Source organism: Vulpes vulpes, chromosome 5, assembly GCF_048418805.1.
Source record: "Vulpes vulpes isolate BD-2025 chromosome 5, VulVul3, whole genome shotgun sequence".
Taxonomy (NCBI): Eukaryota; Metazoa; Chordata; class Mammalia; order Carnivora; family Canidae; genus Vulpes; species Vulpes vulpes.
In genome coordinates this window covers 129,897,682-129,924,351 of record NC_132784.1, presented here as the reverse complement: position 1 = coordinate 129,924,351, position 26,670 = coordinate 129,897,682, and the positions used below count along the sequence as shown (strand labels likewise).

Below are 26,670 nucleotides of genomic sequence, written 5' to 3'. Positions count from 1 at the left end.
ACCCCTGACAAAGCAAGAGTAAGTATCAATGCGGCCATTAGAAATATTAATAGCGAAAAGGCAATTAAGCACCCAATTGTCGTTATCCTGAGCACCTATGCTTATAACTGGATGTGTCTACCAAATTAAAAGGTAAAAGGTCAGGGAGCAGGAGTTAGACATGAAAAGGCCATCCAGTGAATGTCACCTCTTTGTCGACCAGGATGGCTGGCAAGGGCTTATTTTAGGTGGGAGAAAGCCTGTGGTTCCCCAAACAACCGTAACCTAACCAGTAACATATATAGTATATTATGACATGAAAGTTGACACCACATACAGAAATACTAAATAGTACATATGCTCAAGGGGTACAAGTTATAGTTGCTAGGGGAGCTGTAAGTTCCAAACGGCCATAAAAATGAAGTAAGAACCACCTGGACAGCCTTGGATCATGCCTTTACGGAAACCCTATGCATTCGCACACTTGACAAATCTTTATTGAGCGCCTACTATGTGTAAAGTGTTGTGTTAGAGGCTGTGGGAAAATATGGCCCCTGCCTCAAATAGCTTATAAGGAAATATATCCACTGGGACATACAGTTCTACAAAGAACGGGGAATTCTTTCCTGTGGCTAGACAGCAGAAACTTTTCACAATATTCTTCAAATGTCATGTGGAGAAGTCTGTAAAGCAGAAATGTTATTAGAATCGACCCCCCAATGCCCACTACTTCAACTCTAGCTAAGTCTCCTATAGCTAACCCTCTAATGCCCGTTACTTGGCTTTCCACTATTGGGTCTTTAAGCTTAATAGTCTACCTTTCTTCCCTTGCTCCCTTCTAGCTTACCTTTAAGCACGTAACACAATTAACATCAAAACACATGTACTGCTTAAATTTTTCTCACATTCCCCTTGTATTAAAAGTACTTTACAGAGTGCATCAATGCTCATTATACATGTTCGGATCTTCCAATGTATTTCTATGTATCCCATGAAATCTCACTAAATATCAAAATATACCTATGTCTAGATACAGGTATGCTTTTTTAAACACAAGGCATATTGTATATCATGTAAGCTCCTCTCCTTGGAAGTTGGCTACAACCCCCATTTTCCTGAGTTGTTAAAATTCACTCTAGCACACCTTAATCACTTAAGACAGCTCAAGCTAGTATGTACCTCATGAAGAATATGGGAGAAGATTCCTTCCCTGACTCCTAACCTCAGGAAGTTTCAGGGTCTACGCGATGTCACAGGTAATTTATTAACTGGGATGAGTAGTAGAGCAATAATAACTACATACATTGCTCACGTGATTGTTTGGGGTGGGGGTGGGGAGTTGGCAGAGGTGGAGAGGGAGAGGGAGGAGGAAAAAAGAAAAGACTTAATCATTATAAAAATGGACAGAGAAAATAGGATATGAAGGTAATTTTGCAAAGAACAATCTCTGTTTTGCACATTTTTCTAAACCAATAAGATATGCTTCGGGACCAATCTGAAGCCTAAAAGCTGTGACATGATGCCTAGAGAATAGAGTCTTTCTCACCCCAGTTTGGCCACTTGGTATTGGTCCAATCATTTCATGTCTTTGAGCAATATAAGGGTCTTGGGTCAGTTGGAGTCGAAGACCTCTTTCCTCTACAACCTCTATAACCATATGAAATGTATACTTCTGCAGAGGAAGACCTTATTATTTCTGCTCACATGTATTCATACCTGTTGTCAGTGTCATAATAGCTGGAACCTTGTATCCCCAGAGCCTAAAAACTCACCTAACAAATACCCTAAAATATTTATTGGATGACTGAATTGCTTTCACTATCTGCAATACATTTGTGTTCAATGGGTCTAGGTTTAAGGCTCTAGGCTTAGTGCTGGTACCAAAGCAATATGGAGTGGAGAAACCCTTTGAGGTTATCACCAAAAAGGAAATAGAACACACGTTTACAGTAATTCCAATACAAAGCAGGAGGTGGATGCCAAAAGGAGGCACAACATGATCTGAAGGTTTGGATAGTTAGGCCAATGGGTAAAGGCTTCCTGGAAGGAGTTGTCTTTCAGAGTTTTGATAAACAGAAATTGTAGTGGAAAGTCAAAGACATGGAGGAAAGATATATGAGGAAAGGGAATAGTCTAGTTCACCTAGACTAGACGTTAGAGTCTGAATAGGAGCAGGAAGGAACACAATCAACCTGAAAACAGGGTGGGGTTCCCATGACCTCATCACCAAGCCTTTGAACCATCGAATGTTCCAGATGGAGAAGAGTACATTCAGAGCTGTGTCATCAATAAATTACCCAGTAACTGGCTTAATAGTGGATTTCACACCTCAAGGCTTTCACTGAGGCACCAGGAGCCACCATGGGGGGCAAAGTCAGCCACAGAGCAGGTGGGCATCTGGGTTCCTCCCCAACTTCTGCAGGAGCTCCACTACCTTTGTCTGCTCTACATTTAGGGCTTTCATGTAAAATTTATTTGAAAGTAGAAAGGTTTGAAGGCCAGTGATGTGGAACGGAGAGACTGGAGGGTGGTTGTTAGTTCAGTAGTCCAGGTGAGAGGAACAAAAATCTGAAAGAGAGGGTGGAAGCAAGAATAGACAAAAAGATTTCCAACCCAAGTAGATCCCATGAGCTCCATCCATTCATTAAATGAGGGAGGTGAAGGAGAGGGAGGAACCGAGGTGAATAGAAGGCTGTGATATCCTCTGCGGAAATGAGCAGGTCAAGAGGGCCAAACCTAGTCAGACTGCCTAAGTTTGAATCCCAGCTCTGCTACTTGCTTCTGCTCAGACCGATACCCATGTAAAGTTAAGAACACTGTCTGGCACACAGTAGGATTTTAATAAATGCTCATCATTACACTTGTAGGTGGAATGGGTTTGTGGGAAAGATGTGTTTAGGATCCAACCAAGTATCCAGGTAGATATGGTCAAAAAGGTGGTCAGGGCTGGAAGCAGATTCGAGAATAGATACGTAGAGAAATGCTAGCCGAAGTTACTGAAGGTGATGGGAATACAGAAGAAGACAGAAGACAACCCAGGATAGAACCTTGGGGAATGCCTGTTTCTGGAGAGGAGACAAAATAAGCAGCAAGCTAAATAGAAGAGAGATAAGAAAGCTAGCAGTGTCGGGTTAGGGTCAAGAAAGCCAAGTAGCTAAGGAGCTTCAAGAAGTGTGGTCAGCAATATCACCCCCAAAAGACAATGGTGAAGAGGCACGTCCATTTCCTCCAAGGAAACTTCCAGTAGAGAGGCACAGACAAGAAGTCGCCAATGGATGACAATCGTAAAAACAATGAAGGCACAGTAATGTTTTCTGTGCACCAGGCACTGCGCTTCATTCTTAGTATGAATGATCTTATTGAATCCTCCAAGTGACAAGTGACTCTCTGGGGTGGCCTTTTCACTACCCCCACCCCACTGTTCAAAAGCTGACTCCAAGAGAGGCCAAGAAAGTTGTCCAAGGTGTGAAGGGTGAAGGGCCTGGTATTCCAAGGCTTGCATTCCCATATCTCAGCCCTTTCTCCTAACCACTCAGCAATATTGTGAGAAGAAACAAATGCTTCAGAGCGAGAGACAAGTTCCAGAGGTGAAACTCTTGGAAGTCAGCCGCCTCTTTAATAATATTTTAGTATTTTTGAGTAGGAGGAAAAAGTCACTTGAGGGCCCAATGTTTCAATTTTCTAATGAAATAGCCCTTGCTTCTATGTTCTAGTAACACCTAGAACAAATACAGTTGTGGAATCCCAAGGAACCTCTGGGAAGCAACTCGATAGTTTCAATGCCTTTTTAAATACAAATAATTGAGGCACAACGGTATCAAGATGCTACACAACGAGCTACAGGGAAGGAATCTCATAAATTAAGCTTCAGATTCTGTGACTAAGATCTGTGCTAGTTTGTGCCTTTCTAAGGATTTCCCGAGAGGAATCCCTGTGGAGGGCTCCTCAAGGGGATCTGTCTGGCCTCTGGTGTCAGCAGCAGGAAAGGGAGCCTTAGCCCAGGAGTGAGGGGATCACACTCGTTGGGAGGGCTTCCTTGGGGGCTCAGGTGGGCCAGGCGCTGGGGCACAGGGAGCAGAGGAGAAGCTGGATGGAGGGGCCCAGCCAGGGCGGGGATACCTGGGCGAAGGGCAAACGAGAGGCCAGCCTGCTTCTCTGACCACAGCATCCTTCTTCCCCAGGGGGGCAGGTGACCCGACCCTCTCACCTCCCAGGCCTGCTGGGGATGCCCTGGGCCCTGAGGGGCAGGCCCCCGTCCTCTCCCTTCTGCACCCAGATGCTGCTGGTAGCTGCATCTCCTGGCTTACACTCCCTTCTCTCTCCCCCACCCCCTCCTCCCCCTTCCCTGCAACCTGCCAACTGCCAGTCCTCCACCCCCCCCCACCCCCCCGCCCCGTACCCCGCCCCCGCCTTTTCCCATTTCCAGGTGTCGTTCCCCGGTCCTCCTGCACCTAGACTAGACTAGACCCTTCTTTCAGGAAGGGATGACTTGGCGATGGATTCCAAATCTCCGCCAATAAAGGAAAATGAAGACTAAGGAAGAGCTGGCACTAACATAATCGATGGGCTTGCCTGTTTATTAGCCTCACATACTTTGAATTCCAGATGACCAAAACGTTTGTTCAGCAAGCAGACACATTATTTTTAGGAGAGACAAAAAAGATGAATATTACCAGAGAAAGAACGGAGTTAGATGTTGCCCCCACCCCCACCCCCACCCCCACCCCTGGAGCATGTTGCTCCTCTTGAGCATGAAGAGGCCTGATGCTCCGAAACATGCACTCACGCCCCCGACTCTTCCTCTTTCATGGAATTCCACACTTTCAGATCAAACCTGAAGGTTTCACAAGCTCTGACCTCTTGTGAGAAAAACAGTGGGAAGGTTTTCTATGTGGAAAGACCCTCGACTCATAGGTGGGTCCCTAGGTGTGTGTAAAGTCCTGAAATTCAAATATCAGTGTTGTTCAGTCTCACCTGAGATGCTGGGCAAACTTTCCATTAGGTTGTTTTTGGAACTATCAGCCTAAACCTGCAGCCCCTGAAAAATCCCCATTTTGTCCTTTGAGATTATTCCTGACATTTTCATGGTTTTCTTTTTAGATATCATTCATATTTCATAACATTACAGAATTCTAATTTGAAACTCATAACTGGTTTTTGCACCATACTCATCCAAACAATCAACACTTCATTTTGTCCTGATCTTGTAAAACTCTTCCTTTTTTCTCCCCCTAACTAGGCCTATATTTCTTTTCCCTCAATTTAAATGCAGAATACCAATACTTATTTCATTAAAATAAGAATATATATACACACATAGATACATATATATTCCCTTCATTATGATGTTTAAAATTCAGCATGAAAACCAAGAAAAAATTAAATGTCAAATGTTCAGATATTGCTATTTGCTTATCTCACAGAAATATAAATTATAAAACAGTTCATTAACATAACTGTACTTGTGCATTATTTTGAGAACATTTTATTCAAGAATCAACTAGAGTAGTCTAAATTCATGCCTCTGTTTTCTAGGTACCATCATCATCTCTTCATTCATTATGTCCCTTATTCATTAACTTTTTCAATTTGTAAGTACACATGTAGCTGCCAATTTCACAGGATATTCTGTGACTCTTTGTATTAAAAGTTTTAAAACACGATTTGAATAATCCATATCCTGCACTGTGGAGAGATGGAAATTATTCACAATTGATTTGTGTTGCATAAAACATTGCTAAAGTGAGGAGGAATACAAGCTTTCCACCCAGAATAATATCTTAAGGGACATATTTAGAGGTGGCAAAGTGTTAGAACAGATTTGTTCTTACCACTAAACAAATATAAGAATATTTTCAATGAAACCCCTGAAAATGATGACATCAGATTTATGAGATGTCCCTTAGCTGTATTGTTCTGGCCATGTCTTATTTATTTGATCCACATACAACCTCACGAAGCCAGTTAATATGAACTTCTGAAACACAAATTCTATATCCTCATTTTCTCACTCCTCTTTGTCTTTTTTTTTTTAAGTAACATATAGTGTATTATTCATTTCAGGGTAGAGTCCCTGATTCATCAGTTGTGTGTAACACCCAGTGCTCATTTTATCACGTGCCTTCCTTAATGCCCATCACCCTGTCACCCTATCCCCCACCACTCCCCTCCAGCAACCATCAGTTTGTTTCCTATGATTAAGAGTCTCATGGTTTGTCTCCTTCTTTGTCTTTTAAGTCTGTAAGTCTTGCATCCCTCCTTCATTTTTTTTTTAAGATTCAACATTAAGATATGCCCAAAATAAGCCTTCACTGGATATCATGGGGATGCTTGCTTATTGAACACAATATGAAATTTGGATAAGAAATTGCGGGAGATCACTGGGTGTTATTCTGTATGTTGGCAAATTGAACACCAATAAAAATAAATTTATTATAAAAAAAAGAGGGAGAGGAAACCACTTTTCTTTTAGACATCAATATGAAATGGAAAATAATAATTTTCAAGTACCATTTACATATTCTAAGATAATACTAGTAGCACAACCCACACACACACAAAATCCCCAAACAAGGAATTTTGAAAGGGAACTAAATGGAGCAAAGGCAACTCGAGAATTCAAAATCATTTGAGAAGCGCATTCCATTGAGATAGAAAGAAGGGTGACAGCTGCTGCACAGGAAGCATTTCGAAGCAGGTACCTAGTGCCCAGACATGCCAGCAGAGACCTCTAGAAAGACTTAAGAGTTGTGGACAGTAAGGGGCAGGGGAGCATAGGATGGTGAGTATAAAGAGGACAGACCTCTGAGTCTCTAGCAACTCCATCAATCAGTTCTAAGAGAGTGATGGCCAATTTCAGAGAAAGAAAGATGGAACCCAGGAAGGAAGGGAGGATAGGAGGGGTAGAGGGAGAGAAAGAGTTCGGGATGGAAGAGCAGCGGAGGAAAGAAAAGGAGGCATTTCTGCACTGGTCTAAACTGAAAATACAAACCCCTAGGAACTTATTTTTTCCAAACCCCTTTGTTTGGTTTCTCAGACTGACAAGACCTCCAATAAGATTACAGCAATATCACCCATTTCCTGCAAAAATAGGCAAGACAGTTTCCCATAAAAAGGGTGTGATGGGGGGGGACACTGATCCCTAGGCTTCATGTTTTCACGTAAGTGGACTTCTCACCCACAAGGGGAGAAATCCTGTATCATGTTGGTGGGTGACAGGAGTCTGATACCTAAGGTCCTCCACATCCATAAGGAATTTGATTTTTTTCCCTCTAGACCCCACTCCCCGTAGGAGACAGAAATCCTACATAAATGGGTCTCTTCATCAGACCCAAACTCTCCTTCAGTGGGCTGTCCCAAGATCAAAATGCAGAGTCGCAGGCAATTAGCAGGCCCATCTGGCTGCAGAGGTAAAACCAATTTTTCAACAAGCTCTATAACTAATAAAGAGAAAATAAGAATTAAAGAATCTTATTTAATGCCCATTAAAACCCCAATGAAAGAAATGAACACATGAGGCACCTATTCATATTAATATATAATCATAATTTTTCCTAATCTTAAATAATGGCTAGTGGATTTAGGGATACTCTTCTGTTCATTTGCTCGTAAACATAATTTGAAACCCTGTTCTGTGATGTGGTATCAACTTTTCAGGCTGATTTTAACCAAATAACCAGGAGGTAGCATGGTCCCTCACCTTCAATGTTTCCCTTAGAACTCTCTAATAAAAATTTGGACCAACTGAAAGGAGAGAAAAAAAAATCCTTCAAGAAATATGTAAGGAAGAGAGGTATGAATAGGTGAGAAGTCTTCCAAAATGTTCATGCGCAAAATCTTCAGCTCATAATCCTCATCTACCTTCTCGAATTCTAGCAGACACCTCACCTTTTCTGTAAGTGACCCATGATCAGATCTGACTTGCCTTGGGCTTATTTGTAGCCATGACCATCATCTTACCCTGCCAAGATGAATGTGCAACAATTATGGATTCGTGGATTTATCCTGTGCTAGATCCACTGGGTAAAAATATGAGAGAAAGGGTGAGAGCCAAAGATACATAATATTCATTAATATTCTCTTGAATATTAGTTCAAGAGAATTAAGTTCCTATTAGAGCTTCTATCTGACACTGTCCATGGAAGGGAAACATCCTAACAATGTTAACATCTTGATGTTCAGAACTCTGGTTGATTTGATTAGCCTAATGTAGACATGTGGGAAAGCGAGTTTGTCACCAACATCGTGGTGATGGCCAAACCACCCTCCAGGCTGGTGTGCTCTGAATTTGGCACAGGAAAAGATGGAACATCTCCCCAGACCATCTTCTTGTTGCTGTTTTTCAGGCAGCACTGGGTGTTCCTATTTCTAATTCACCAGAGCCAAGGGTAGTCCACAGTTTAAGAAATAGACAAGGAAGTGAAGTTTTAAAACATGGACATGTCCCTCAAAGTTGCACTAAATGAGGCTTGGATGAGAAGTGAGCCCACAGCATCCTGTGGACTCCGCTGTTGGGGATACCCCTCACTTGTACTCCCTCTGCACAAGCTTAACCTAATGTCTCCCACTGCTGGGCCCCGGTAGAAGGAGTTACCAAGGCTCGGCTCATCTATCTGAACAACGACCATGTCTCCTCTCCTTGATTCTGAGTGTTCATGGAGAGGAGGGGTGTAGGTGTCTAAGATGTGGAGGGTCAAGATAGAAGATATGTTCCACTACAGGAGATTACCAGCTCCAGGCAAACCCACTGTCTTTACCAAGTGTTCTGTTCACTTCTGTTGTTCCCAAGCAGTGAGTACTTTGTGGAAGACCGTGGTCATTCATTGCACCAAATCATCATCTTGTCTATACTAACCATGTATCTGTGGGTTCTAACCTAACTGAATCATGCACAAAGGTTAAAGAGATGTTTAAGCGTAAACTCTACTTGGTCCTACATCCAAAACACACAAATGCAAACAATATTAATGTTTTGTGAAAGTTTTAAACTACTGGGTAGGGAAAGATTTCTCCTTTCCAGCCCCACTACTGCCTCTAGGGCCATAAACATTGAAAATGCCACTTGATGGGAAGCAATGTAATTGAAAATAGGCAGGGTAGAAGATCCTCTTTATTTACCTCAGTTTCAAAAAAGATGGAACTGATGTAGGAGAAATGCCATAGTATCATTAGAAATTTTCCAGAATTTGAGTTAAGAAACATCCCCTTAACTTGACAGGATGAGCATTGGGTGTTATGCTATATGTTGGCAAATTGAACTCCAATATAAAAAAAATTTTTTAATGATATTAAATGTCAACAAAATTTTAAAAAATTAAAAAAAGAAACATCCCCTTAGTAGAATCACTGGTTTCCCACCACCATAATCTTAATTATAGCAATATAATTAGTTTATAAAAATTAGATTAGAAGAGCCAATGCACATTTGTCTGGAATTTAGTTGAGCTGGGTTTTGTTTTTGTTTTTCGGTTTGGGGGAGGTGTCTTTTGGTTTTGTTCTTGTTTTTTTGTGTGTGTGTGTGAGAGAGAGAGAGCAAGCCAAGGAAGGGCAAAAGGAGAGGGAGAGACCTAATCTTAAGCAGGCTCCACACTCAGTGAAGAGCCCAACACAGGCTCTGTTTCACAACTCTAAGATCATGACCTGAGCCTAAATCAACAGTGGGATGCTTAACCAACTGAGCCACCCAGGGACTCCTAGAATTTAGTTTAGTTTTTATGAAGAATGAACAGAGAAAGCAAGGTCATTGTGCAAATTTAACTCACTGATTTCAAATGCAAATAAGAATGTTAACCAGTTAAAAAACAGATAGATAGATAGATAGATAGATAGATAGATAGATAGATAGATAGATAATAGAATGTTATTCAGCTAAAAGATAAAAACATGAGTTTTTACGATTAATCTCAAATTGTGAGGACTATTATAAAATATAAACTTGTTTTCTAGTTCATATATTTATAACATTTTACATATGATATAGTATCATATCATACAAATTCGTTTTTAAAATTTTCAAATCCTCCCTGAAACTGTCTATGGGAATCTTGTTCCTCATACACATAGAGCAGTGCCCATTGTCACTCTGTTTAAGATCTGTTGGGTCTGGGGGTGCCTGGGTGGCTCAGTGGTTGAGCATCTGCCTTCGGCTCAGGGTGTGACCCCAGGGTCCTGGGATCGAGTCCCACATCGGGGTCTCTGCCTGGAGCCTACTTCTCCCTCTGCCTGTGTCTCTGCCTCTCTCTCTCTGTGTCTCTCATGAATAAATAAATAAAATCTTAAAAAAAAAAAAGATCTGTGTAGTCCCTGGTCTGAAGGCACATCTCCTGGAGCACTAAACAGATGGAGGCCAGGGTGACTTCTTGTTTAGTTGCAGCAACTGTTCCTATGGAAGCCTATGGGGAGCACCGATTTGCCTTTCCATCCTTCCATTTGTCATCTCTTCTGTTGTTCTACATATTATAAAAGGATTATTTCTCAAACCATCATGTACAGCCCAATTACAACAGGTAATGATAGCGACAATAAAGTTCATGTATAGGAAACGAATAAGTCATTTCTGTGATTTTGTGTGTGATTAAAGGCCTCAACATCCTTAGTTCAAATTCCAGCTTTGTCATTTACTGTCCATGTGTCACTTCCTCAGTCACCTAGTCAGTAAATTGTAAATAATGACAGTAATTACCTCACAAGGATATCACAAGGGTTAAAGTAGGTTTATAATGTTCCCAGCACCTGGTTAAGTGCTTTTTAATTGGTAGATTATTATCAGCGTCATTATTTTTTAAGATGACTAAATATCTAGCTCTCTTCTGGATAAACAACATTATTAAACGTTAACTTAGATATTCAACATAGCTTACAAGATCCAGGATTTCCACTGAAACATACATACACACACACCATGAATACCAGACTAACTCCAAACTTTGCTGTGGATTTATGAGTGTGTGTGCGCATGTGCACGTACATGCATTGGTTGGGGTGACTGTGTAATCTCCATTGTCTCATTTTATTATTTAAGACAACATTCCAAAAAATATATAAAATAACATTCATTCAATTTAAGAGGCTCTGTGATAGACTGCATTGAAACTATCTGTAAAGCTTCTTCCAAATACAAATATCCAGACCCCACCCAGATAAATTGAATCAGAATTTCTGTGGGGCACGTGGGTGGCTCAGTCAGTTAAGTACCAGCACTCTTGATTTTGGCTCACGTCATGATCTCGGGGTCCTAGGAAGGAGCCCCACATGGGGTTCCACACCTAGCAGGGAATCTGCTTGAGATTGTCTCTCCCCTCTCCTGCTGACCCTTCTCTCTCTCGCTCTGTCTCTCACTCACTGTAAAAAATAAATAAAATAAGTCTTAAAAAAAGAAAAAGAATTTCTGGAGATGAGTCCTGCATGCCTGTAGATTTTTCAAAGGTTGTTTCAGATGGTTCTAATAGGTGGCCAGAGTTAAGAAGTGGTATAGAGGAAAACAGTGAACTCTTAGGATTTCTAGGTTTAAAACAAATTTCTTTTATGCACTAGCAATATGGCTATGAAGAAGATATATAACCTCTCTGAGCCAGTTTCTGCTTCCATAAAATGGGAATGATGATTGGCACCTAACCTCTTAGAGCTGTGGGTTGCAGATGACAGCAGTATCTGCAGTTTGTTCTTCGGAGCCAGTTTTGGGCTTCATGGGAAGGAACCAGCCACTTTGGGGTTTGTTTGGGGTTTTTTTAAAGATTTTATTTATTTATTTGACAGAGAAAGAGAGAGAGCACAAGTAGGCAGAGTGGCAGGCAGAGGGAGAGGGAGAAGCAGACTCCCCACTGAGCAGGGAACGGGATGTGGGGCTCCATCCCAGGACCTTCAGATCATCACCTGAGAGGAAGGCAGACATTTAACCAACTGACTCCCCAGGCGTCCATGGAACCAGCTACTTTTAAACTTATAAATGAAGTATGATAGTTTCTTATCCAGGTTACTTGTCCCACCATCTATAGAGAAGAAGGGAGAAGGAAGATGTGTACAGCTGCCCAACCAGCAGTTCCATGGAATCAGTTCTAGGAATCTGGACACCAAAAGATGTCACAGTTAGCTCACACTTCCATCTCTTATACAGACAAAGATTTCATTACTACCCACTTCACTTTCTTATTAGTATGAATGAAGTGATGCAGTTAAGATGAATGAGCAGAGACCTCTCCCAAAAGAGATCTAAAATGTAACTTTTCACATTCTCTTAAATATTTGAGGGGTAGGGATCCCTGGGTGGCGCAGCAGTTTGGCGCCTGCCTTTGGCCCAGGGCGCGATCCTGGAGACCCGGGATCGAATCCCACGTCGGGCTCCCGGTGCATGGAGCCTGCTTCTCCCTCTGCCTATGCCTTTGCCTCTCTCTCTCTCTCTCTCTCTCTCTCTCTCTGTGACTATCATAAATAAATAAAAATTAAAAAAAAATATTTGAGGGGTATATGTTTAGCCCACCTTACCAAATCCCTAAATTAACTGAATTCAAGGGCTATGTCTGATTAGTTTTGATCCAACCCTTCTCCTGACTGCATTATTTAACCTATGAATCATGGTTGAAGGATTAGTCTGACAATATGAAATATAGGAAACAGGAATTTAACTGACATTAATTACCATGAATTTCTTCTGGTCTCTTTTTCACTAATCTAGGTATACTAACTGAATCATGCATTGGAAACATATATCTCTGTCAATTATCTTAATAAATAGCAGTAAGACCCTTGTGAGAAAATAAGTTCCGCATTTTGTTCAGCTGAATTGGTGGCGTGAAACAAATAGAAGTTTTAAAGTCATAATATATCCTATTGAGAACTGGCTCCTTATGTCATTATCTCATATTCTTACTTCTTTATCACTAAATACAATGTTGTGATCTTTACCGGTATTTTCATTGGCTTGAGTGTTCAACCTAAAGATGATAAATATAGGGATCCCTGGGTGGCTCAGTGGTTGAGTGACTGCCTTTGGCTCAGGGCATGATCCTGGAGTCCCGGGTTGAGTCCCCCATCAGGCTCTCTGCATGGAACCTGCTGCTTCCCCTGCCTGTGTCTCTGCCTCTCTCTCTCTCTGTGTGTCTCTCATGAATATATAAATAAAATCTTTTAAAAAATGATTAAAAATGATAAAATCTTTCAAAAAATGATAAATGTGGCATAAAGCTATCCTTCACATTTGACATTACTCATCATCTTCTCTTAGGAGAAACTACTTATGAGTTCTTTTGGTAAAGCAAACTCCCTTTGGAAGATTCTGGGATTTTTTTTTTCTTGCTAAGAGAGATGAAACATCTCTATTTGTTAGTCTTATTACAGAGACTAACTTATTTCTGAAAAGTAGATGCTCATCACGAGAGAACTGGTTATGTATTGCGGTGATCATTTTGCAATGCACGCAGATATTGAATCATTATGTTATACACCTGAAACTAATATAATGCTGTATGTCAATTATATCTCAATAAAGAAAGGAACTGGTTAAACAGGTTAGCATATATCCATAAGAAGGAATACTTTAGGAAAGGGTGACAATCTATTCATAATAAGAGCTGTTCAATGTATGTTTTTTAAAAGTGAAAGTTGTAGAATTCTGTATATAGTATGAATCTACTTGGGTTGTTTGAAGATTTTCTCTTTTTTTTAAGATTTTATTTATTTGTTCATGGGAGACACACAGAGAGAGGTAGAGACATGGCAGAGGGAGAAGCAGGCTCCATGAGGGAGCCTGATGCGGGACTCGATCTTGGGACTCCAGGATCATGCCCTGAGCCTGAAGGCAGGCACTCAACCACTAAGCCACCTAGGCGTCCTGTTTGAAGATTTTCTATGCTTATACATGCATAGGCAATTTCTGAAAGATACAATGAATTTTTGATAATGGTTATTTGTGGGGAGTGGGAGGATGGGGTATTTGACTTTTCACTTCATATTCTCTTGCGTTGTTTGAAATTGTCATAAGCACATACTGCTTTTATAATTTGTTTAATAAAAAATTTAAGAAGACTCTTAGGGTCTACTATGTAACTCGCCTCAATCATTTGCATGTAACAATTGTGTTCATGTTCTGCAGATTTTAGCCAGATGCTCAACTCTTGGCCTGAATTAGCTATTTAACTCCCACTTGATGGGGAATGGTAGAAAGAGAGAGAACAATCCAGCTGACATATCTCAGCGCTTGTAGAAAGTAGCTGTAAAATAGAAGTATGTCGCAAAACAATACGCCCTTGTTTTCTGGAGGGCAATTACCTTACCCTGTAATGGTAATGCCATTATCATAATAATCATCCTTTTACAGTTTAGTGGTCAACTATGTACTCAAATTTGTACCGTAATCCTGATTTCTAGAAGTTACAAAGTATTTGTCCATTTTCGTGAACAATTTAGTTGAAAGGAAGAGTATTTTAAATAAACACCTACTATAATCTTTTCATGTGCCCAAATTGAAAAGTTAAAATATTTTTATATTATTGCAAGTTAAATAAGCAAGTATTCCTAATATGTCTAGGATGTGGGTGCCTGTGCGTGTGTGCGCGTGTGTGTGTGCACTTATTAGATTGCCTCATTTTCATTTTTTTTCCAAATCCTTTAGTCCCTGGAAATCTATACATAGGATTTCCATTACAAATGGGAAAAGTTTTCAAAAAAGAAAAACTTTAGTTCCCGAAACAAGTATTACCATCTTGCCAAGAAACAAAGTATAACTGTCTTGGACTTGAGCAATAATGTGCATCTTTGCTCCCAGAAACCTTTTGAATAGTATTACAGATGCCTTTACATTCGCAACATTAGTAATACACTAAGAAAAACACCTCCAAAGGTATAAAAATTAACTCTGTTAAAGAGAGCTCTGAAACAGAGAAAATGAATACAGCCTGCGATGTACTTTTCAGACCCTTGAACACCATCTGCTGATATGAACAGTGAAAAATTTTTCAAATTTGGGGTTCTTACCACACAGCCAAATTTCCACAAAATCTCCTCTTTCCCCAAATTCTGACCTGGGGCCTTTCATCCTACAATCACTTCTGCCTCCCGTTCAACCAGCATCTTGTCAAATCTGGCTGCAAGATTAAGTTTCCCGATTCAGAATTCAATATTGTAACCCTAAGGATATAAGATCCAAGCTGGAACATTCTGTTTTTTAAAAAAATGGATAAAATTGTTTCAGCCCAGAGACCACAGTTTGCTCTGACCATAATGATGAATCATCAGGGCTGACACTAAGTGAAATGAGTTTGAAGTTCTTGGCTTTATTCGTGCACGTTAAGCAGGGTTTTACATTTGCCCCGACTCTCAACCTTTTTCTCCAAAAGGTTGAGAGTGCCTTGTTGTAGTATTATTTAAGGCTTACAAAATTAACTGGCTTTATCTAAAGCAGGTCTGGTCTGCCGGAGCCCAGGACTGTGTACCTGACCCCATCCTTGCCCACGCTGGCATCCAATTTTGAAAAAATACAAGTGACCATTTAAGGAATATCTACTTCCCCCCCGCCCCCATACCTTCAATATCAATTAGGATTTCTGATATCCACACTTCTCCATCGGTGATGTGCCTCTCACTCTCAACAATAAAACATTGTATTAAAAAAATCCATACATGAATCCTGTACCGAAAACTAACTTCTCTGTAAATGGTTTACTTTGTTCTTATTAAGAGGAGTTTGAGTTCTGGTCAATGCAAAAACAAAACAAAACAAAAAACACCATTTAACAATTATCTTTTAATTTAATCTTTTTAATGTAGGTCGGTTTCTGTAAGGTTTTAGGTGCCAGACATAGGTGTTTTCTTCTTAAAATACTTTCTGGTTATGATTATTCCTAAAAAATCAAAGTAGTAAACCATGCAGAGTCAACATCGTGTGAAGCACACGAAACACCCATTTGTGTAAGGCCGCTGTTCCTCAGCACCAAAGCCCTGCTTCGACTCTTGTAGCAAGTTCCCAAGATCAAGTGCTCCTTGATTTCAAAATTCGTGTTCCATGGCACAAGCAGTGGGGAGCTTTTCTTTTTCTTTTCTTCCTCTCCCCCACCCCGCCCCTTTTGGCTTTATTTTAAAATTGTATTTGTCTCGTCCTAAAGTAATTATTTCACTCCTTATTTCTGTGGTCTGAAATCTCCAGGTGAGATGAAATCAGCTTGTAAAATAACTTCACCAAAATCCTGACTACAGAACCCGGTGTGTTGGAGAGTTTTCCTGCTACGATTCTGCTTCGGTTTTTGGGGGTTTTTTTGTTGGTTTTTTGTTTTTGTTTTTGTTTTTGTTTTGCTGCAGGTCTCGCCTCTCTTTCCAGTGCCCTTTGCTGCCTGGGCAGCCCACGAGGCTTCACTTTGCACTTATTACTCATCAAACTGACGCTGGATTACAGTGGGAAAGAGCAAAATCTGAAAGCAGAAAGGACAGATGAAGGAAGAGAGCAAAATACCAGCGCGATGCCTCTGAGTTCCCATCGCCTTTTCGTTCACTCAAGGCCTGGACACATTTACTTGCATCTCTGACCTTAGGGGGTGGGAGCTGGATGGAAATGGTTTGGGCATCTCTTCCCACTGAAAGAATCCACCTCCTGGCCCAGCAGTGGGGCTGAAAATTGGTGAAATTTCGTATATTCTGCTGATCTTTGATTTTTTTTTTTCTCCTTGTGCTTCTGGTTAGAAAAAAAAATGTGGCTGAAGGGAACAGGGTTGCAGTTCACCCGGAATCAGTACCAAGTATCAATAGCTAATCTCTTGTCTTTTAAAGAAAGAGTCCCTCCTATCATGGGGTTTTTTAAAGCTAGTGATAAAACAAAAGGCTATTTTCTGAAACCAACCAACTTGAAAAATACCTGTTTTCAAACCTCGATACTTCAAACCTTTAGTAGACATAATCAGGGATGTTTTCAATGATTTCGCTCTTCCTGATGTACAATGGTTTTATAATCAGAAGTGGTAGCCCTGAAATAATAATATGGTCATTTATAGCCCTATAGCTAGAGTAAAGAAAAGAACACAAACGTAGGGCAAACCAGGCAGGAATTCATTAGATGAAAATTAGGCAGTTTTCACCATAATTGGCTCCCATTGTAGAACTGGGAAGAGCAAGACAATATTAGAAAAGCAAAATGAATCCCAGTGAAATGTAATGACAGCTTCTCAGAGCTCCTTCCTCCATCCAGGGTTCTGAAGAGTGTGTAGAAAGCACCACTGGTACAAATTTTGACTATGATTTTGGACCAGCTCAACACATGGCTCAACAGAGTATTGACATGTGATCCCAGAACAAGGTTTGACCGGGTAATTTACTTTCTTGTACATATGTTTCATTGGCCCCAGTCTCCCAGGAAAAAAAAAAAAAAAAAAAAAAGGAAGGGAGGGACTGAGAAAGCAAAGCAAGAATGTAAATGAAGGTAGTGAAATTATGGCGAGAGCAGCTACTGTCTCCCAGGTAAAAGTCCAGTCACAACATACAAATGAATCTAAACGCTGTATATTTAAATTTTCTGTTACTGTTCATATTATAGCCACTATTTATCTTGTGGCCCATTTTTCTTCGGGTCTGATCCTTTGATATTTGCATTTTATTTCACAACCTGACTTTTTTTTTTACTCCATCAAGCGTTAGGGGGAAAAAGCAACAGCTTACGCAATACCACAGTGCAAGGGAAGGCGGAGCTTCTCAGTATTTGCAGACATGTTATTAAATTCTAATTCTGGCAAACAATAAAGAGGAAAACAGAAAGAGGCTTTCAACTGGATGGTAAAATGCAGTTTGCGTGACACCGTTGACCGTCAACGACAGGATGCCTTCTTTCACTCACCTCCCAAACAAGTACTACGGATCCGATACTCAGGAAGCATAACATTCAAACTTTGCTTTCGTAAGTATTTGTACTGGAATATTCTAGCAACCTCTCTCCATATCCTAGAGATGTGAATTCAAAAAACTTTCTTTTAAATACATTTTTTAAAACATTTTATTTATTTATCACGAGAGACGTAGGGAGAGAGGCAGAGACACAGACAGAGGGAGAAGCAGGCTCTGTGCAGGGAGATGGATGTGGGACTCTATCCCAGGACTCCGGGATCATGCCCTGAGCCAAAGGCGCAACCACTGAGCCACCCAGGTGTCCCAACTCTAAATTCTTAAACACCAAGTCTATACTTGAAGAGAGAGAGAGTTTCATTAAGTGATCTTAGAAATAGAAAAGAAAGTGGTTTCCAGACCAGCTTTCAGGTGGTTTAGTATTAGTATGGGCATGATTGTATAGCATCACTACTATATTGAGGCATTGTTACTCTGCTGGACAAAACTGGCTTTACAATTTAAACACTGCTCAGGTAACACACCGAACTTCAATGCAAAAATATTTGAAAGGTTATAAAAATTGAGTTCATCCAAAGAATATAAAAAGCTAAGAACAACTCTCCTCTAAGTATGAGTGGAGTATTGGCTCAGTTGGAAATACATAGTACAGATTCAATTCCATACAAAAGGAATACTGGCTCCATTTTGAATTTCAGAAAGAATAATCCTTCATTATTTTGTATTTTTCTAGTTTACTCTTCACCTGGAATACCCTGGAAAAAAAGTATTTGCAATTAAACCCAAACAACAATCTCACAGTCCTAAAGCATATAAATTCGTTGAAGTGGTGTGCTGGCTTCGTAGGAAAAGGGCATCCACACCTCCAAAAATGAGTTCTCAGAGCACACTTAGAGCAATATGCAAGTTATGCTTGGCATGTGTAAAACAAGGTTGGATTAGCCTCAAGTTTAAGTTTTCTATAAAGGGCATGAAAATCAGTCAAAAGGGGCTGAGAACAACAGGCAAGTGTGCTATTTACACACCACTGGCACCCCTTTTCTCTGAGCCACCTCCATTTCACATCAGCCTGAGTATGTATGTACTAGTTAAACACATTGTCCTTAGAGCCATGTTGAGTAGTTTGGGGAACAGAAGGGTACAAATAAAGTCACATGCAAAATTATTTTACTACCAGAACAATGAAATCTTTTTGTATTTTAAAATCTTCATATGAGGGGCACCTGGATGGCTCAGTGGTGGACCGTCTGCCTTCGGCTCAGGGTGTGATACTGGGGTCCTGGGATTGAGTCCCAAATTGGGCTCCCCGCACAGGGCCTGCTTCTCCCTCTGCCTATGCCTCTGCCTCTCTCTCTGTGTCTCTCATGAATAAATAAATAAAATCTTTTAAAAAATAAATAAAATCTTCATAGGAGAAAACACGCCAAATGCACCAAGCCAAATGCACCAAGTTCTTGGCACTTGCCCTCTGAGCCATTAGCGCACACACTCGAGCCCTATCTCAAACAACTACATTTACCTTCTAACATGTCACTTTTCAACACTTTAAATTGTCTAAATTTACCTCAAAAAAAAAAGACCCATTTTACTGATAAGGAAAATTATAAAAGCTTTTGGATGCACTTTCATTCCTACTAAGCATGGTTTCTCCACTCTTCCACTGATCTCTTAGCCATGTCCACTGGAAGTGTATCCATGAGCACTTTTACCCAGCTATGTCTCTCCCATTCCTAGCAAATTCTTAGATATGCTTGATAAATATTTTTATCTAATTTGCCTCATCTGTTGTTTTTATTAACAACTAATTTAATATCCTCTCTTCTGTAATATCTGCAGAAGCTAGTATAAGGAAACGTGCAGCCAGCCCAGACCCTCAGGCCTGCGCATCAAGATGGCAGGCTGGCCAAGGGTCCTCTGGGGACAGCAGTGCCAGAAGGAGGATTGGACACGGTGACCCGTCTGCATGAGATGAGGAAAAAAACAACAACAACCAACAACCAGGAGGTCTGTAATACTGATGAACTAATCTGTCACTCACCAGCTCAGGTCTGCAAAAAAGAAAAAAAAATGCAGTAAACATTTAATGACCATGAGAGGTGGAAATAAGAGTCTTCGTTTTTACATGATATGCAAACCCATGGCTCAGAACCTGCTTAACTGTTTAATTTGAGTTGATTTGAAAAATCATCAGAAGGCAAGAATCCACCCTATAGTTCAAAGGGCTAGGAAGTGTGCTACAGATAACTATCAAAAATCCAGTTGATTTCCAAGAATTATATGAATGAACCAAGTTTCTTGATCTCGATATCCTAGGCAGGGAGTTTGTTCTTAAGTACTAGACTGCTTAATTGCTTGCTTGGGGGAGAGAAAATCCTGGGGGAAAGACATTTATGAGCAATATCTGCTCTATGGAGCCAGTACACTCTCCCGAGCTGGATCATGGCCAGCAACACAGAAAAGTCTACTCTTCCCCTCCAGTGGAAGCAAGTGGATATTTGATCTTAGAGATGAATGAAAAACCTAAAGATCATATTTCGTGGGAATCTTTCAGTATTCTGAATGGAAAATATCACTGAAAATTGGTTATTTGCTCCTCTAACCCAAATCCACTTAGGAACAAAACTAAGAAGGAGGAGTTGTGGGGGTGGAGGACAGAAATAATTATCATTCCAATATGTATATGAGGAGGAACACAAACTAACATTTGCATTATCAAATGGGGTTGTTCACACAGGCTAAGTAGGTATAAAAGGATACTGAAATTACCAGCTGCAAACACACACACACACAAACAACAAAAAACCCAACCATTTACTTTTGATTATGATTGAAAAGCAGTAAAAATTATTTTCACATTCTCATCATTGTTAGAAGTAGTCATTCGGGTAAATATATTTATCTGTGCTAAAACAGTTTAAAAGAAATCATTTCAAATACCCATGCCATCTTCTGTTTTATATCTATAGATAGGGGCTCCACTGAGGTTTTCTGACTTTTATGATATGCATACAGGGCAGTAAGCTACTACTTCTCTTTCCTTTTTGCAGACCAGTGTTTCAGTTTCAGAAGGAGTAAGCATTTTAGTTTGTACATTTTTAATACAGAAAATGTGTACAACCTTCAGAACAACTGCTTTGATAATTTGCTACCTTGCCAAAAGTATCTGGGTTTTTTCAAAAGCAAATAATTTATGAGAAATGGAATCTTCAGAAAACATGTGGCTACTTTGGTGCAACTATTTAGAAAGTATCTGTAACAAGTCATTAACATGTATCATTCCTGGACATATTGAGTCTTTAAAAATTAGAGCACATACAAAATACCAAGCTAAGAAATAATAACCACCAATTTTAACTCCTGACAAATTAGATGTTTAAGTCTAGTATCTGTAAAACGCACACCAATTCCCTTCTTTAAAGTACATATTTGAACCTTTTAAAAGTATATGCCTTTGCAATTATTTCCAATAAACAATATTGAATGACAAATTAGAAATCTCTCTCTTGTCATTTTTTTTAAACAAAGTTTCTTTTCCCAACTGAGGAAATATACATGGAAGGAAATCCTATTTCTTATTTGGGACTGAAATACAGTAATTTTGCATAGGATTACGATCATATTACGACATAGGGAAGAGAGAATGTGTTTGCAACCCAAGAAAAGTTTTATTAAACAGGACAAAACTGTTATCAGGAGCTCAAGTTTTATTTATCTACGAAAAGGTCATCGTTTTTACAGGTTATTTATTTACTATATGCCACGATTATTTTAGCTAAATTTGATATACTTCCTTGCTCATCAGTGAACACTTACACTGAAATGGGTATTAATAATCTATAAAATCAGTCTTTACTTATTTTCTCCTGCCAAATGCATGCCCAGAGACTTCACTTTATATCTGCCTGTATAACAAAAGCCAACTTGGAAGTTTAAAAAAAAATATTGTTCCACCGAAGCAGATATCTACTGCTTTTAAAATAGTGTGAGCCTGTGGAAACATGGTATTATGTATCTGACATTTCCCATCTAAAAATACATTATGAAGCATGCTGGTATTAATAAACCATGTGCCTTCAGAACCCGAAAGTGCTTTGCTATAATTTGGTTGAAAACAGAATAAAATGGTATATTTTCCACGACGCTATTAACATACAGCCAACAAATTCCACATCATCACCCAGGCAGCTTGTCTTGATTGGAAAGTGTGCAAGGAAAAAAAAAAAAACTTTTAGGAGTTTATCAATATTCGTAACCACATTCTGACTGATGACTTAACAGTTCATAAGTAAGCCTAGATAACTTAGAAAAAAATTGGATCAAAACTACATTACCAGGAGAAGCAAAGAAAGACGGAAACCACCTATATTCTCATTTTCCACACCCCACCCCCATCATAGAAAAATCACCCTTCCTTTGCAGCAGGGCAGGATCATTCCTTTCACCTCCTCGGTTATCGGAAGGCAAATGAAAATACAACGATCCCTTCCTCTTCTGATTGAGCTCCCAACGCAAACATTTAAACACAAACATAAAGTCCCGATTTAACAGAGAAAGCGCCAAACAGAAAGAGCAAGACTCACTGACCCATTTGGAAGACAAAGACGACAGAACAGCAAAGCTCTAAAAATCAGCTTGGGAGGCCTCAGAGAGATATTCTTCTGGCATTTCATCACAGCAGCCCCAGACCAGTTCACCTCCCTGGATCCAGGGAGGAGGAACTAAATAGAGCTGTTTATTAAAGCCCTGGTGCTGGATTGCATTAGGAAGCCGAGCAGACCACCTGGACCTTTCAGAGTGTGGCAATGTTTAATTTGCTGCCTGCCTCTCTGCAGCAGCCAAGACCACTACTACATTTACCAGGGCTCAATCACACATTATCTGGGTTAGAAGTGAAGGCACGTGTATTGCTGGATTCCGATTTTCCATATGGAGAGGGAGAGGGAGGGAGAGGGAGAGGGAAAGAGAGAGAGGATATAGCCAAAATAAAAAAAATAGGGAACACAACAATTTTAACTACCACCTAGGAAACATGGCACTTTATTCCCCCCTCACACTTTGCTTCAGAGATCACCATCTCGGCAGAAAATAAATTCTGAAACATCAAATCAGCAAAACAAAACAAAACAAAACCCACCCCATCCAGACCAAATTAGAAATGAGATTCGCCCTTGGATTTTTGTGGTGGTGGTGGTGGTGGTGGTTTCGATTTTTGCTGTGAAGCCTCGCGTGGAAGTTTGAGGGCTGAGGTTCCCTGGCTCCATTTACTGGGTGCCTTTTGCCTCTCGCACTTGCAGCACTCCGCTGGCAGGCCGCTGAAGATACAGATAGAAAGATGGTACTGTAAATATGAATTATGTGAATCATATGGTGAGACCCTTGTGGAAAAAAAGGGGAGCTGGGAAATGGCTGACTCCATACCTGACCAATTACAGCTTGCATGGTCCCCGTATCCTGCTGGGCTGAGAGATCGCAATCCATCATATGTTGTCTTTGAAAAGGAGAATGGGGCTTTCTGGTATGCATCTGTCAATCAACTTCTGCACTCACAACCATCACCAAAAGCAAGGGGAAAAAAAAGTCAAGCTGCTCCACCAAATAGGATGAAACCGTCATGTGACCTCCGGCAGACACGCACACACACATTCACTACCTCCATAGAGCGTAAGAATTTTCTGTAGATATGAAATGACATTGACAAATATCCAATACCAAGTAAATAAAGTGAGACAAACAGCTATTCACCAAAGACAAAACATTGGCTGTAATCTTCCGCTAAAGGTTTAACAAACCTCTGAGGATTTTTTTTTTTAATGCTCTAGAAACCTGTGTTTAAAACAAAACAAAAAAAAATCAAAACAAAATTAACTATTTCATGGGATCATTGAGGCTTTGATTTCTACGCCACCACTCAAATTCTTTCCAATTATAAGTCATCCCCGTACTTCTGCGGAGCTGACCCTAATGATTTTATTTTCAGATTCTCTAAATGACCTTTGGACAGGATGCAGTAATCTTTCGCAGTTTTATATAACAGTCACCTTTACGGAAAAGCTTGAAATGTTAACCGTCGCCTAACACAGATACCCTGATATTTGTTGATTGGAAATGGATATATACAATCATTTGTGTAAACTGTGATGACCACTCCAGTATAAAATATTCAGAGCGTGTAAATAGTAGTCACTAAACTTTCCATTTTCGAAAAGGTTAGGAAATGATTTACTTGCAGCTCATCTAAACTGATGTAAGGTGGTGACGAAGATTTCAACTTTTTTTTTTTTATTTTTCATTTAATTTAAGCTATTTGATCCGACACACTTTAGGGTAGACGGTTGGGTGGGTCATGGGTCAGCTATTAGAAGGGCCAGGCAATGGAAGGATGAGCTCTTTAACCCTTTCAGGATTGAGATCACAGCCTGATGTCCTACACAGCCTGACAGTTACAGGGCTCTGGAGTCCAAAGCCATTAACTGCTAACTCTTAGTTTGGGTGGCTTTGCGCAGTTACTGACGTTTGCTGTGCCCACTTTTTAAACTGAAGCTCATCAGCTGGCCTGCGCTTTGGGGCTTGTCAAGAAAATTCTGCGGGCGAGCCTTGGGGTGGTACCCCGGGAGCGCTTTCCCAGGTCCAAGACTACGGGTGAGCCTGGGAGGCAGAGAGGGTGCGCGGGGCGGCCCCGCATCCCCGCATGGCTCCGAGGTTCATCAGAAGGAACACCAAGGCCAAAAAAAAAAAAAAAAAAAAGATTTTTTTTTTCACCATTTCTAGAGCCCGCTCTAGGAGAAAAGAACGGAAAAAGGCTGAAGTCTCCGACTTCTCGTTAAGTTGCCAGAATACACAGATTCTCACACACACACACACACACACACACACACACACACGCGCGCGCGCCTTAGTGGGATCCCCCAACACGGGGACCCCGTGCACCTGCTGCGTAGCCTCCCGGGAGCCGACGGCTGCACAGGTCCCCCTCCCGGGATTCAAATGCCCAGCTCGTGCGGCGACCCCAGGCGTCGGTCCCCCTGGGCGCACAGGCCGACGGAGGGGGGCTCTGCAGCCACGGGGGGGGGGGGGGGGAGGGGCAGGTGCGGCCGAGCCCCCGACACGGGGGGGGGGCGGCGGGGCGCAAACTTGCCCGAGGCCTGCGCGCTCGCGGGGGGTGTGGGGAGAGAAGATGCGACCCCTGACCGCGCGGGCGCACCGCGGACAGACGGACAGACGGACAGACGGACAGACGGAGTGGCGGGACCGGGAAAGTTGGGAGGAGGGGCGCGCCGGGCGGCCTGCAGCGCGCTCCCCACCCCGCGCCCCTGCGCCCCCGGAGCCCCTTGCGCCCACCCCACCCCCCTTGGCCCCCCCGGGAGCCCTTGCACCCCCCCCGCCCCCTGCGCCCCCCGCTCCCCCCGAGCCCTTGCACACCCCCGACCCGGGAGCCCCCTGCGCCCACCCCACCCACCCTGGGCCCCCCGGGAGCCTTTTGCACCCCCCGCGACCCCGGAGCGCCCTGCGCCCACCTCCCCGGGCCCCCCGGGAGCCCTTGCACCCCCCCGCAACCCCGGAGCCCCCCGCGCCCCCGCGCCCCTGCGCCCCCCCTGAGCCCCCCGCGGGAGCCGGGCCTGCGGCCGGGGCTGGGGCTGGGGCCGGGGCCGGGGTCCAGGCCGGGCCGCCGCCTCCCGGCAGCCTGCCGGCAGCCTCCGCAGCTCGCCCCCCAGCCCCGCCCGGAGATCTTGGGGATCTGCGCCTCGCGGGCGCCTCCCCGGGGGGGCGTGGAGGGGCAGGTTGCGGGGGGCGGGGGGAGGCCCGAAGACCCCGGGAAGCTCCGCCCCCCAGAGGCCGGCGCCCGGGTCGGCGCGGGGACCTCGGCTGTTCCCGGGAGCCTCTGGCCTCCGGGCGTCACAGTCCTGCTGGGCCGCAGCCTGGAGCCGGGCAGGGCAGGCCCCGAGGCGGGCACTCGAGGCCACACCAGCTCCGCCAAGTCCGCCCAACAGCTCGGCAAGGCGGGCGCGATTATTTCCATTTTTCACACGAGACGCACAAGAAGGTAACTGCTTAAGAGGCGCAGGGTCGTGTTTTGAACTTGCTCTGAATCAGAAGAGGGAGCTTTTCATAGGAAACTCAGGAGTCAGGCAACATGCAGAACACTGGCCACACGACAGGGACGCACGGGTGGCTCAGAGGTTGAGCATCTGCCTTTGGCTCAGGGTGTGACCCCGGGGTCCTGGGATCGAGTCCCACATCCGGATCCCCAAAGGGAGCCTGCGTCTGCCTGTGCCTCTGCTTCACTCTTTCTCATGAATAAATAAATATGATCTTTTTTTAAAAAATGGCTACCATATATAAAGTGCAGACTCATTCAACAAATACTTGTGGATACTGTACTAGGCCTAGGTACTGTGTGAAGCCCTGGAGGTACAGCAATGCTGACGTAGTTCCTCGGAGAGGCCCTACAGAGGAGCCGTTTGGCCAGATATTTGTGGAATAATCACAGAAATGTAAAATGCTAAACTATTCTTAAAGCTATAGAGGAAAGGAAAAGAGTAACAGAAGAAAAGGAATTGACCTGGGGGCGGGGGGATATCTGAGCAAAAGGAAATTAGCAAAACTTCACTGAGTTTTGAGTTTTGCTTGAAATAAACTAGAATGGGAACATGGTAGGAGAAAGGGGGGAAAAGGTTTCAGAGATAAACATTCTCCACAAAAGAGATGTGCAAAAGGGGTGGGGGAGGTCCACCGTTAATGAAAGGAGCTCCGAGGAAGCCTTGTGCCTGTTCTGAGCACGGACAGCTAGGCCGGGGGCAAAGACAAGAGCGCACAGGGTCTCAATCTAAGAGCTAGAACTGTGAAGTCTCACAATAAGCATGTGGTCTCACACTTTGA

At 42.2% G+C, this 26,670-nt stretch overlaps 1 protein-coding gene across 1 annotated transcript in view; it reads right to left on the bottom strand.

Annotated features, from left to right (window-relative positions):
* Positions 1–25,115, bottom strand: part of POU6F2 (POU class 6 homeobox 2) — a 475,740-nt gene extending 450,625 nt beyond the window's left edge. The window contains exons 1-2 of the mRNA XM_072760041.1: positions 24,721–25,115; positions 23,212–23,330 (exon numbers count right to left, since the gene is read on the bottom strand). Coding sequence (XP_072616142.1) covers positions 23,212–23,316 — 105 coding nt within the window. The 5' untranslated portion in view covers positions 23,317–23,330; positions 24,721–25,115. The remainder of the gene's footprint in view (positions 1–23,211; positions 23,331–24,720) is intronic.
* Between the last annotated feature and the right edge of the window lie 1,555 nt (positions 25,116–26,670).